This window comes from Aspergillus brunneoviolaceus (assembly GCF_003184695.1).
Source record: "Aspergillus brunneoviolaceus CBS 621.78 unplaced genomic scaffold BO95scaffold_39, whole genome shotgun sequence".
Classification (NCBI taxonomy): Eukaryota; Fungi; Ascomycota; class Eurotiomycetes; order Eurotiales; family Aspergillaceae; genus Aspergillus; species Aspergillus brunneoviolaceus.
The window spans coordinates 353,169-367,081 of NW_020290769.1; the positions used below are offsets into that span (position 1 = coordinate 353,169).

Consider the following 13,913-nt stretch of genomic DNA (forward strand, 5'->3'; position numbering starts at 1 on the left):
TAAAGCCAACGAGAAGAGTTGAAAACGGTCTGGATACGCACTCGATACAGGCTCTTGGCTGACAGGCAGATCGGAGCTGCTAAAACACGCAGGGAAAGCCTGTTCTTCTGGTCGCCGGCTTGGATGAGAAAATACACCAGTCACGATCGACGCCGGCTTCAGGGTGACATCCACCGACAAGCCGCTATGACCAGTGGCATTCGATTCTTCCTGCATCTTATGCGCGTACTGTCATTATGTCTCCAACCTTGCTGCCTCACGGACTCTTGGATTGTTGCCTTGCAATTGCGGCCGTGTCTTTTTCCTCACGCTGTCTTTTTTCAACTGTGCCTGAGCGGCCCTAACTATTATGTCTCAGCTATCGGCACCTTAGATGAGGGTCTCTCGTGCTTGGTCGTCCAGCAGCCCGACCGGAATTATTGGTCACACAGAAACCCAATGAAGTGATGATTGTGCCTCCGATGAACTACTTTGATCATTCGTGTGTAAATTTGACATCACTTGATTGGGTCACTGCTTGCTTCGGTTTATCTCACGACACAGCTCCTCTCGGGTCGCCAAGTTTTGCTGAACTGAGTCAGATCATGCCTGGCCAAATTATCTGAGTAGGCCATGAGAGAATGACGAGCGAGGCAAAATTCCGACTACTTTATTTTGGGATTACGGAGTTTTCACGAGCAGCGGCTCGCAAAGTCTGTCTGATCTATGCTGGTAACGCTACGCTAATGCACCAGACTGCTGCTCGAGATTCGCCGGCGCTGCACCAAGGCTCTTGGGCTAGGCTGCTAATACCTCCGATGCATGCTGGGTCATGGCTTCTTTGGATGTGAGACGACTATCCCCGCAGTGCCCAACAATTGGCTGCAGGTGAGGGTCCGTGTTAAGTTTCTCCATGGGCGAAAAGACGACTCCGGAGTGGAGGGCAGACACACTCTCCATTCCTGTCAGTCAACGGCGACGGATGCACTGCGGATGGCTAATCCTTCTTTAGAGTATTGATGCAGAGTGGGTGGGGTTAATTGGGGGGGAAGGGAAAGTACCTTCATTCGCCTGGCCCTCGTTTGCTTTCTTCACCGCCAGATGAGGAATCGAACAACTACCGGAGGCTTTGTTCGTACCATAGATACTATAGAGCTCGCCGTACTCTGGTGGCGACGATGGGAGAGTCTCCATATTATTCCGGCGGCTAATCACCCAGCCCTGTCGCTCATCGGCACCTTCCAGCTTGCTTTCCTTGTGGGCGTTTTCCAGAAGACAGCGAGTGGGTTGAGACCACGGGTTGAGGCCGGGCCCGTCCTACGATAAGCGCTCGTTCTAAACCAAGTTCAACCAGGCATGCAGCTCCACCCTGCGATCATCCATGCTCATGCCTGACATACAGTACTGTACCTAAGCATCAGATCTGGCATTCGCGGTGCGGGATCCAAATCAGGCCGACAGAAACAACGTCATCCCAGTGCATTCTCAACAATCACTAGCTTGGGACGTCAGGTGCGTTCGGCGGCCATCTGGCCGCTAGACTAGTCGTTAGGCACCTTACGGCTTTCCCATCGTGTGGAAATGAGCTCCAATGAAGCCTCTTTTGCTCGCGCCATCTACAATCCATTCAACCACCTCCACCCCGCATCGACTGCTTGTCTTCAATCCGCAGAAGAGAACCACTTCCGCCCCATTCCGCCCTCTCAACTCAATATTGTGTCGACAACCACCCACTTGGCAACCAGGTCCGACCTCGAAAACAATATCAGAGACAAATGCTACAACGAAATCAAATTCTTCGATTTCGCGATGGCCAAACACTACAATCCAGAATCCATTCAACCATCGACGTCTACTGTCCCGCCTCGCTCCACATGCCGATGAGTGAACCATGATCAATTAAGATGATAGGTAAAGCCACAACATTCGACTAGCTTTGCTGGAAATGGATCCATCCTCGAATCCAAGATCTATTTCGGCATCGAGTCGAGAAGTAACACAGAATTTGGAAATCAACACATCTTGCTGGCAAAAGAAAACAGCTCGGCTTATATTTCGGGGAGGTTCTTTTCCCAAAAGTCCCCGCAATGACGCTGGGTAGGCATACCATCATGTCGGCAAAACATATATACCGTAGAAGCGAGGCGCGACGCTCTGTAGGGATTACTGCAATTACGTAGCATCTGAGTACCTAACTTCACCGGGTCTGGATAGCATATATATTACTGGTTGAGTGAGTGAGTATCTCGAGTATCATTAATCATATCCTTCATTTAATCATCAAGTTGTTGTGGTGGATAGGCCTATGCGGACACCACAGTAGACGACAGATCAACCAACATAGGGTAGGTAGAGAAGCACGCGCCTAGAAGGGGATGTGGGGGACAGAGGAACGAAAGGAGACCGGGGTCTATTTATATCCATACCCCATTGTGGCCGATCGTGGTTTTGAAAGCAAAAAGAGGCCGGAGAGAAAGCTTGGGAGCAGAAAACCAGAAGATTCGCTAACCAGAAACGAAGCTATTTAATGGATGGAAAAATTTACCCCTAACGCAGACAGATTGTAGCTGGGGATACATCACAAGATTTTGTATAAGAGAAAAGGGGGGGAACGAATGAAGACAAACAGATGAAGGAATAGAAGAGAGAGAGAAAAAAAAAGATGGAAGGAAGAACTCCAATTTATACAGATGTGGTATCTCAAACATACAAACAAGTGGGGGCGGCAAGGGAAACAGGAGAAGAAAAGAAGAGACTTTCGAGAATTCCTGCAAAATGTTGCAATTTTTCCTTCGAATGCCTTGTTGCTGTTCAGGTGCTGTTGCTGTTGCTGGGGGCAAGTGGTTTTTCCTCCTCGGGCGTGAGTGCGATAACTGGACTAGCGGATTGGGACTGGGGCGTCGAGGAGCTGTTGCTGAGTGGCGGCGTGCCGGCGTCGGTACTCACGCTCCCGCGATCGCGATTCGTCATGCGAGTGCGCGTGTAGGCGGGGACCGGGGCGAGGTACTGGTCGAGCATCTCGGCCAGGATGGTGGATCGGACCGGCTTCGGGAGGTAGTTGTTCATGCCGGCGTCGATGCATTTCTCCCGGTCGCCCTCGATGGCGCTGGCGGTCATCGCAATGACCAGGGCCTCGTTGACATTGGGGTCCGGGTCTTTGCGGATCTCGCGCGTCGCGTTGTATCCATCCAGGGTGGGCATCTGCACGTCCATGAGGACCACGTGGAAGGGGTTGCCTTCCCGGGAGCGGGCCCGGAGAGCCTCGACCGCCTGGCGGCCGTCGCTGTAGGCTTCGCACTGCAGATTGAGGCCGGTCACGAACTTGACGGCGATCTTCTGGTTGATCGGATTGTCTTCGGCAATGCACACCCGGATCTGATCGCGGGGGACCATGCTCAGATCACGAGCCGTGGGCTTGGGGGAAGACGCCTTCTCCCCGTCGGGGCTGGGGAGCTTCGAACGTAGACCTTTATTAGAAGCATCCTTCACTTTGTTGAAGGACAGATGGAATGTGACTGTGGTGCCGACGCCGGACGTGGAATCGAGCCAGATCGCTCCTCCCAGGACGTCTTCGATGATCGCTTTGCAGATGCTCAACCCTAGCCCACTACCTCCGTATGATCTTGCGGTCGAGTTGTCGGCCTGAGAGAAAGGTCGGAAGAGTCGCGACTTCTGCTCCTCAGAGATACCGATGCCGGTGTCCGACACCGAGCACTCCAAACGGATGCGCCCTTTGCCTTCTCGCGACACCCGGGCCCGCACGGTCACAGACCCTTTAGGCGTAAATTTGTAGCTGTTGCTTAGCAGATTCATGAAGATCTGGTGCAGCCGAACAGGATCACCAAGGACGACAAGTTCTGGTGGGACCTTGTCCAAGTCCTCGATGGTCTCCAAGCCTCGGTCGCGGTGCGTATAACGAAGCGCGCGGACTACCTCCGAGATTGTTTCTCGGATATTGAGGGGGACAGTGGAGATCTTCATCTTTCCTGCTTCAAGCTTCGAGAAGTCGAGGATGTCGTTGATGAGGGTCAGCAGAGTATCGGCGCATACACGAATCGACTCGACATATTCATCTTGCTCTTTATCCAATCGAGTACCCTTGAGAAGTTCGGAGAGACCGATCACACCGTTCATCGGAGTGCGCAAATCATGGGAGATATTCGCAAGGAAGATGGATTTAGCCTTGGCTGCATCTTCTTTGAGTTTCACATTGTGCTTAGCTTCGGCTTCTGCCACCTTGGCCTTCTGCTCCGCCTCTCGAGCTTGGGCTAGCGCGCGCTTTTGTGCTTCAACCATCGATGCGTTGGTGGCACTGACTTTGCGGACCTCACGGAAGAGTAATGCATTGGACAAGGAGATGCCGATCTGATTGCAAAGCAAGTGAAGCACGACCACATTGCGTTGGGTAAAGGAGTTTGGTTTCCCTTCGATGTGGATGACACCAAGAAGATTTTCGGCTTGCATGATTGGCAATGCAATGACCGATCTTCCCATGGGATATCTTGTCTGATAAGCTTCGCTAACGTTGGAGAATCGTTCATCCTCAAGAACGTTGTGGACGAGGACCTCCTCTCGGGTACGCATGACATAGTGGGAGATCTGATGGGCCATCTTGTCCTCAATTGACGAGAATGGAAGACCGTCGACATAAGACTTTTGGCCCTTTTCCATGTCGCCAGTCGCAGCTACGGTGAAATTGTTATCGAAGTTTGTCGCAATCAGAGCTGAGTCCGAACCGTTGCACGATTCGAGGACAATTTCGATCATTTTTGTCAAGAGTTTGTCGATCTGTAGCTCAGACGACATCACTTGGCTCGACTCGAGAATACTCGAGAGATCAATTATATCTGCTTGCTGTCAGACTCAAAAACCAATAGGGGGGAATCAGAAATTCGGGACAAGTAGTTCAAGCTTACCGAGACCAACACCCGAAATGTCCAATGACCGCTCACCAGTCGTAACGCCGTTCTGTTCTAACCAGCGCTGTTTCCGATCATCTTCTTCCATATTCGGGTTCACACCAATATGTTCCTGTCCTGAATTGCGGTTGATTCCAAGGAGTGAGTCAACAGTCTGGCACCCGACGTCAACATTTCTCGAAGATGTCGCGGTTTTCAGTAGCCACTCGTGCTTTTCGGTCAGTTGGGCTGCTTTACCCACAGCGCTGACTGCTGCCCAGGCGGCGATCGCATCCTGCATCACTGAGCGTGCCGCTCTCTTTGCACCACGTCGGATCAGGAATTCACCGTGCAGCTCAAGGGCAAGGGCTTCCTCCAATGGCCATCCATGGATCTGGCAGTGGTCAATAGCAGCCTCAAAAGCCTGAATGGCCGAGGTGTGGTCGTTTCGGACTTCGCAAATCAAAGCCTCCAGGATCAGTGACCACATGCCATAGTTCGCATCGCAAGCGCTCCGTGCGAAATCCACCTCTGCTTTGTACTTCAGCACCGGCTTCAACCCTCCATCAAGATACCCACGTGCAGGGTAGTCGTTGTGGAGCGTCAGAAGGGAGAGCGCAAGGTAGAAATAGACGACATAAGAGACACGAGCAGACCACAACCTAGGCATCGTATTCATCATCTGCATGCCAACCTCTATAGCTCGGGTATGGTGGCCGTAAGCGAACAGAGGAATCATTGCTAAACCCCAGTAAATGTCCCGCGGGCGATCAGCATTGCTAGCATTGTTATCCAGGAAAGCGATATATTCATTGGTATGGTGATGCTCGTCAGACATGACAGTGTCAGCGAACCGGCAGGATGTCTTCCCTTGCAGCGCACGCGCAACTTGTCTACATGGTTAAGGGAATTAGTTTTTGTATCTTCACTCTTCCCGATGTGGAAGTGCTCGGCTTGAAGGGAGTCTTACCGTACTGCGAGGAGAGTGGCACCCCCACGAGTATCATTTACCCAGTCAGGTATATCCTCGGGGCTTTCATTACAGAAAGCCTCAACCTGAGCCATATCGTGGCCCAAGAACAGCCGCGTCATTGCCATCGAGGAGAGACTGATCAAAGTGATGTAGGGGTCACCCATTGAGAACGAAGTCTCCACCGAAGTTTCAAGAACAGGAAGCGTAGATGACAACGGCACCCGCAAGTGAGCAACATAAAGATTATGAACGATCAGGCCCCGACCTTGGGTCCATGGCTCAGGGCAGCGCTCAAGGAGACTGAGCGCATGGTCACTGAGTTTGACAGCAAGGTCCAGATCACGGAAGCGACTGAAGGAAATCATGGCAAGATGGGAGCAGCCTATCGAGATCTGCACGAAGCCACCTTTGAACAGGTGAAGATTTATCATCTCTATTGCCATTCGGTAAAACGTCAAGCCATCATCCCAGTAGGTGACGGACATCGCCTCAGCCATCACTGCTCCGATGGTTATCATGTTGATATCTTTGCTGATAGGTTTCCGAACAATGACATCCAAGTCCATCTTGCCGAGATATTCGCTAAGACTTTTGTATGCAGTATCGCATTGTTCGTATGTGGTTGGCTCCCGAAGATGGACCCCCAACTCATCAAGACATGTCAGAAGCGAATCCATGGAGCGGAGGTGGTTTCCCATTTGAGCGTAGATTTTTGCCTTCACAATCCAAGCCCTTGACTTGCAAACGGCACTTTTTCCATGCTCGAACACCTTGTCCAGAAGATCCAGGGCTTCTGTGTTATGTCCTTGAGACCATGACATCTCGGCAGTGGCAATGTGCAGACGCAAGGTCTCATGGTAGTAAACATCCGTGTTATTATCATTCCAAGGGTCGTCCTGGAGGAATGCGATACAATGGCGGAAGTACCAGAGCGCAGTCGGTCGAGCGCCTGACTGAGCTGCAGTCTGAGCTGCATCCCAGAGGATCTTTCTGTATTCCAGTCTTTCGACAACACGAGACTTGATGATTCGCGACGCGAGAGCCACATGCCGTGCCAAGGCATATCGACTGCGTCCGTCATGATAGTATTTCATCATGGCTTGAGATATGATGAAATGCATTTTCTCAACGTTTCGACCCTCAGTCAATGACAATGCGGCTTGTGAGAACCGATCATTTACAAACCTTATGCGGCCCGAGTCAGTGGAATGATCAAGTGGGGGTAAGATTAAGTTATTCGGGAAACATACCTGAATTCATCGTCCGTTTTCCCGGGAATTATAAGGTTTGCTTGGACAAGATACTGCAGCCCAACGACAATGTCGGCCTCGGACTGTCGAATCAGGTTCGCATTCTGAGGGCATGTCAAATCAACAGCTTCGTCGTCATCGCTCGAGAATAGAAACTCGCTTGTAAGAAGCTTTTGGACCAACGAGAAGGCAAAGGGGCTTCCCAGCAACGCTCCCCAGACCATGATGGACCTTGCCGCTGTAGGGTTTTCTTGAAGACGCCGAGCAATAAAACCAAGTCCCAGGCCCTCTCCATACCTAGGTGCCACGAATTCGGTGAAAATACGATCCAAGTCAAACTCCCAGGTAGAGTTTTTCCAGGAATACCAGATGCAATTCTTGCTATAGCAAGTCTCTAACATCATTCGCACAAAGAACGGGTTGCCCATGCTCTTCTCTTGGATCACGGCTGCGAGTGGCGTTAATGTTGGGTTTGGAGCTTGGTGCATCGTGGCCGCTACAACTTGCATGATCTCTTCTTCTCCGAGGGGCTTCAGCACAATTCGTGTCACATTAGGATTTTCGGCTTCGAAAAGGGACTTGATGGCATCTGACTCGAGTTCCGACTGTCGGCTCGTGAGAATAAGCACACAAGGTAGCTTGGCTTTCACAATGTTCATAATCAACTCCAGGGTTTCGTCATCAGCATATTGCAGGTCATCCACACATGCACAAATCACCCTGTACTGCGATAGAGTTTTCAGAATCTCCAAAAATGTCTCCATCAATCGCATGTTCTTCAGTGCTGCATTAGACAGAAAAAAGTCGACCGAGCTTTGCCCGTCGTCAAGACGAGGCATCGCTACGCGCTTGGACGGTTCTCCTTTGGTCGAGACATCTTTGAATATATGCTGCGCTGCAGAAAGCCTAGGTGAGATCTGCTTATCTTTCTTACCAGATGACATGAGCTGTTCCGGAAGCTCGAGGACTCGATGCAAGGTCGGCCACATGGGTCGTAGTGCCGTGCGGACATTGTTGTGATAGTCGGTGGTGACATCACGTTCCGAGAATATTTGACGGAGAAGGCTAGCCAAGATCTTCGCAAAAGGCTCAAAGGGAACTCGCCTAGCTCGGTCCAGACGAGCTATGCCAATGTACCCAAGTTTACGTATCGTCGGTTGAACTCGATTTACAAGATCGGTTTTGCCGATACCAGCCGCGCCGCTAATGGCGATAATCTCACATTTTCCGATCCGACGTGCTTTGTTGGCAGCTTTAGGTCTAGTGACAGAAGTGATCGACTCTCCATGACTTTGCGTGCTTGTGCCCATCGAAGGGTGGCTATCTCGGTCCGCAATATCCCAGGATGCGCGTGATTCCACCGGACTCTTGAGCTTGCCAGAGGCATTTCCCGGCTTCGGAGTTGAAAGGGAAGACTCCGTGCTATGCAGAGACTCATGCGTAGAGACCCGACCTAGAGGGCCGCCATTAGTAGTTTTGGAAGCTAGATGGAATGAACCCGAGTCGCTTGAGCCCGACGCGATCTCAAAGCTGTCAACTCGGCCATCGGACACGGACGAGTTCGAACCCACTCCACTAGAAGCTTGCGCGCCAGCTCTCGCATAGGCAGATTGTTGGCGCCTGTGAACCTTTTCCACAACACTAATAATCTTGTCGTATTCTTCACGTCGTCCAAACATGCGAGACGGAAGAGTGAAGAAAGATGAGACATCCCGCTGTGCAATCTGGAAGTCCTTCAAGGCCTCGCTATCACCATCTCCAAGTAACTGGGAAATTTGCGCTAGGTCTCGCTTAACGGAAGAAATCGTATGGTAACGTTCATTGACAGCCTTCTGCGTCATCTTTTGAATGACAGCTGATACGGCATCCGGAACATCCATCCTCTTCGCTGAAACGGGGACTAACTTCTTTCCGAGAACGTTCTGCACAACTTCGACGGGATCGCTGCCGGTGAAAGCCGGTTTGCCCACCAGCATAGTCCAGAAGAGCACGCCAAGCGCATAGATATCTGTCCGGCTGTCCGGTTCTGTTGGCATTCTCCCCGTCTGCTCTGGTGCGATGAATTGCAGCTTGTTCTTGACGCCTAATTCCCTCGAAAGCGACGACCAGCCCTCGCTCAAGATATTGTCGAATGACCGAGCGCCATTGCCAGTGTTGGTCAGCTTCACCGAACGGGCCTCCCGGTTGAAGTGGAAGGCATCTCCCCGAATTTCACCATGGACGGTTTTGAGGCCGTAATGCAGAAGTTCCAAACAATCACATGCCCCAATCGCGAAGTCTAGAAATACCGAAAGAGATACCTGCTCTCCGGGTGTGGGCTCGTTGCTGTCGGTCCTGCCGCCAACTGCAAACCAAGCGGGTCCAAAAGCGACCATCTCCCGCAGCATGTTCGGACCGGGCGATTCGAAAAGAGCTACGAGCAGAGTGCCCGAATCCCCGGGGTCTGGCGGCAGTCGTATCAGATCAATCGGCCGTATTGTGTGGTTGCAATCTGGGTCCGAAGTTTGCACAATCGACCGTAGCATATGGAATTCGCGCTCGAGTCTGACAACGTGGGACGAAACACGGGCGACGACCGGGATCCATATCGGCTCATGATCGATACGAGACAGCGATAATTCGCTGCTGGACTCGCTTAAGCTGCTCCTCCAATGATGACGAAACGGGGGACGGGATTCGGTGCGCGGGGAATTGCGAGCCAGACTGGAGGGGCCCGAGGAGGTTGCGGCGGGGGTGGAAACGTCAGATTCAACGGCATGACGAAGGCCGAAGACATGCCAGTGATTGTAGGTAGAGTGAAACGGCTCAACAGACTGATCCCAGGTGTATCCAGGTAGCTGTGCCAACCTCTCAAAGAGCCGCGCCGGGGGGAGCGGCAAATCATCCCCCAAGATATGGCTATCGTCCATCGCAACCAACAATAAACAATTGTGTCAGACAGAATGTCACCCCTCAATTGACGGCCATAGATGAATCGCCTGCCGTGTGTAGACGCACTCGTACTCGGAGAAGGGGTGGTCGGAGTGGTCCGAGAGAAGATTCATAAGAACGAAAACGGTTTGAACAATAATCGTCGCCAAGGACGGTGGAGAGAGAGAGAGAGAGGAGGAGGGAGGGAGAACGAGGGAGCGAAAGTGAGCGAGTGAGTGAGTGTTGCCGCTCCTTGGGACTAGATTAGGTAAAGGTCAACGGCTCCAGTCGAGACCGCACGGTTGTGCGCACTCTGCTTTTGAGAGGGGGGGGATTTCCTTCGTTTAGATTGAATGTAGTTTTTTGGATGGTGGGCTTACCTCAACAACACGAGCTACCCCTTGGCCAAGGATGATGGGTTGTGTAAGTGAACAAACCACTTTGATAAGACTCCAGTTCTTTTTCGAGGCGAGGCAGGAACTTCGAAGCTTTGAAACTTTGGTTTGAGGGGGACGGAGTGGGTATGAGTGCCTGAGGCTGCAGGATTTCCTCACTGGGAGAGGGTTCCCGTCATTTTCGCTCTGGGCTGAGTCAGCTGCCGTTGGGCATCACGAGGGAAATTGAAGTAGAAAAATAGTGGGCGGCCGATCAGCCGTCGATTTGTCTCACTTGTTTTCAGGGCACAACGTGATGGATGGATGGCAGGCAGCAAACGGCCGACTGGCAACATGCCACTCATCACCATCAGCCCTCTCTACCCCGCCACTTGTTCAACTTTCCTACTCTGGTAGACTGTAATTTGCTTATTCAGGCCTGTCACATTGTGGCCTTTTGTGGTACAGTGCAATGCATAAATCATGCATTCAGAAGTAGGCTGCCAAGAATCAGCCAAAGTACGGGAACGATCAATGGCACTGGTGGGCGCATGAAAGACTACACTAGCACTTTATTCACTGTAGCCTCTGGCGACTAGAGGAGTATTTTGCCTAAAGGCCATACTCCTGAATATCACTCGGAATTATGATTCGAGGAACAGGGCTCAACAGGGCTCTGGGGCTTGACTGAAAGTCAGTCAGTCTTAATCTGAGTTTAACTAGACTAAGGTAGTTAGTACTCGGTAGCATGCGAAGATGTCACCCACCGGCACATTGTCATGAACTCCCGATCGCTTGTGTCAAATAGATCTCGCATCAATTCCCTTGGACAAGGGCTACGACAACATGTTTCAATGTACCGTATGTTCGAGTTGTGAGTGAGTTCTTAGTACTAGAGTGTGTCTACCCTCCCACGTGTTCCATCGCCGACATGGAACACGGCTTCGTCATACCATCGCCCTTAAGATCGTCAGGTTCCTGGACTTACACTAGCGAAACAAGTAGGCACTGCAGCGCCGGCAGCAAGAAATGGGGGTCCGCTGCACGGTACGGAGTAGGTACAGTACAGCTGCAGAAGAACTACCGAAGGTGATACGTGGATGGACTCTTCCGCTGCAGGCTGTGTATTTCCCAGTTAGCTACTTATAGCTCCCTGGAACTGGAGTGTCTGAGCAGGAGATAAAGTAAGCTAGCCTGGCTAACTCCCATGGTACCAAATGCTTGGGAGACTGCCAACCCACGCGGCAACACTGAACACTGACGGTTCCATGCCGTCATCGCTTCGCCTCAGCAACCATCGCGAGCGAGCGAGACTCTGTTCTGCGATCATCATTCTAGTTCTAAACCCCGGGTCTGCGCGGGTTCGCTCGGGATTTTCTTAAGGTGTTTAAAGCAGGCCTCTCCTAGTGCACGATTTGAGCTACATCCTAGTGGGCGTAAAAGCTCACATGCAGAAATCACGAATCCAAAGCTCACAAGATTAGTAGTAGTGTGCCTTAGAAAGTCGTTCTCGGAGTCATCAACGCAGTGTCAGGAGGACGACGATATAAAATGTCGCGATGGACACTGGGCATATTTATTATTGCGGAGGACCCAGTCTATTAACCAAAACTCGGCTAGACAGATTAGGAGAAATGCCATCATTGATGCAGGCAAGAATCCAGTCGCTGCCTTCAGAAGGTCTAGAAGTGAAGCGAGCACATGGTCTGTTAGTGGTTAGTGGTTATTGCGCAGATCGCGTGCCTCACGAACCATTGTTGAGGATCTCGGGGATCACCTAAAAGGGTCATTTCACATAGCTGGAACATAAGCGGCAAAGCCTACCAAGTTAGTACGAAAGTAGTATGACGAAAAATCGACCTATCCATTTCGTTCTGGTTTTTGTTCTTCGTCCACTATTCGCAGCTGTAAGACGTCCCATTTGCTTGCTACACAGTGGACGGACCCAGTATCCGGGAAAGAGAGCTGAGGGGAGAAAGTGGAGGAGTTTTCAGCCTTAGGCATCGCGGTAAGTGGCTCGTGACCAAGGAGGGTACAGTGCAGAGGACAGGCATCTGTCGCGGCTCGATGATGCAGCCATGAGCGAGCAGCTACAGTGATGCTCCACCGTATTCGGGGCGTCACAGTTGGAATCATTGAACCATTAGGTTACCGGAGGATAGTTAAGCAAGCAGTGGTCTATTAATAAGAGTACTGTACCTAGTTACTCTGTACTACAGAGGATGATACTTAGTAGTAATGATGATGATGGTGGCGGCATGGGCGGAGAGGGCTTGCTTACTTGATGCAAACTCAAGACGGGGGCTGCCCTTACACTAGTCTACTTTCAGGTATGTCAATGTCATCCAGCATTTGTCGTTCCTGCGACTAATTTGAACGTGGCATCATTTAGAGGGGTTAGGGTTCCTGAGGTTATTAATATTAGTTTAGTACTGTACACTCGTGCTGCTGCTGCTGCTCTACGGAGTACTTACTATACACAACAATGCATAATGTATTGCAGATAATATACCAAGAACCTTGTTCATTGCTTAGTGGGACTTTGAAATCTGTTTTAGTCAACACAAGACCTTGCAAGTCCAGACAGGTCTTTTCCTTCATTCTTGGATTCTTGACCTTTTTGCCCGCTGCTGAGACTAGGCAAGGCAGTAGACGGACTACCAGAGTAGAGTACTTGATTTGCCCATCCTTCCTCTTGCTCTCTTGTGACTGATTTCCTTGTAAGTTGCTTTCGCTCTCCCCGTAGCGGACTATCCCACTTCCCTCCCGATCTGTCTTCAATTCCGCAGTTTGTTCTTTTCTCTCCTGTCTCTCCCACACTTGGCTATTTGCGGCGGCTTGACGGGATTGTTTGCCAGTCATTGAGACCAGACAATCAATCAGCTGTTACCTCTACTGAATTATCATCTATTCAGCCCCAAAGACAAACTTCATCTGGGAGACGTCTTTTGACTGGAGAAGATTAATAGTAGACAAGTGCCGAAAACAGCCCTCGGGGTTTTCTTTTCCCTTACTTTCGCTCCTGTTCCCTTTTTCCTCTTCTCCTCTTCTCCTCTCTCCCCTCTCCCCCCATTCATCCAGCCCAGCCCAGTCCAGGGCTTGCCTTAACTACGTCATAGCTTGGAACTTTCCACTTTCCTTTCTTTCCCCCCCCCCGGGCGACGGACCATTTCCACATCTTGAACTCTGCCAGCACAAATCGACGATCTCTTGCTGGCTGGGTCAATACATTATTTCTCATTATTGTACTAGCATTTTAGCATAGCAGTAGAACCTGCTGCCAGTGCTTCTTCATTCTGCTTTTACAACTAGGAAAGGTCAGATCAATTTGAGCCTTTCTCCTAATCTCCTTCCACCACCTAAACCCAACACCCTATATCTGGTAGTGCTGGTATTGCTACTATCACTACCACTACTGCGAGTCCTAAACCCCATTCCATTTATCCTATCCCAATTCATCTCATCTCATTCTATCAATACCCACCCACCCATCACCACCACCACCACCACCAACACCCACTTCTTGCTC

At 51.0% G+C, this 13,913-nt stretch overlaps 1 protein-coding gene across 1 annotated transcript; it reads right to left on the reverse strand.

Moving 5' to 3' along the window:
- Nucleotides 1-2,331: 2,331 nt before the first annotated feature.
- Nucleotides 2,332-10,181, reverse strand: BO95DRAFT_155046 (putative sensor histidine kinase/response regulator). Its single transcript, XM_025580674.1, has 4 exons — nucleotides 7,101-10,181; nucleotides 5,848-7,035; nucleotides 4,896-5,770; nucleotides 2,332-4,826 (listed from the first exon to the last, which is right to left on the reverse strand). Exons 1-4 carry the CDS (start codon nucleotides 10,007-10,009, stop codon nucleotides 2,791-2,793), a joined length of 7,008 nt encoding a protein of 2,335 aa, XP_025441640.1. The 5' UTR covers nucleotides 10,010-10,181; the 3' UTR covers nucleotides 2,332-2,790.
- Nucleotides 10,182-13,913: the final 3,732 nt, after the last annotated feature.

Coding starts and splice junctions, on each gene's coding strand:
- BO95DRAFT_155046 (XM_025580674.1), bottom strand. CDS start 10,009: ATGGACGATAGCCATATCTTGGGGGATGATTTGCCGCTCCCCCCGGCG. Junction 5,771..5,847: donor GCCACTCTCCTCGCAGTACG/GTAAGACTCCCT, acceptor TTAACCATGTAG/ACAAGTTGCGCGTGCGCTGC. Junction 4,827..4,895: donor CATTTCGGGTGTTGGTCTCG/GTAAGCTTGAAC, acceptor GACAGCAAGCAG/ATATAATTGATCTCTCGAGT.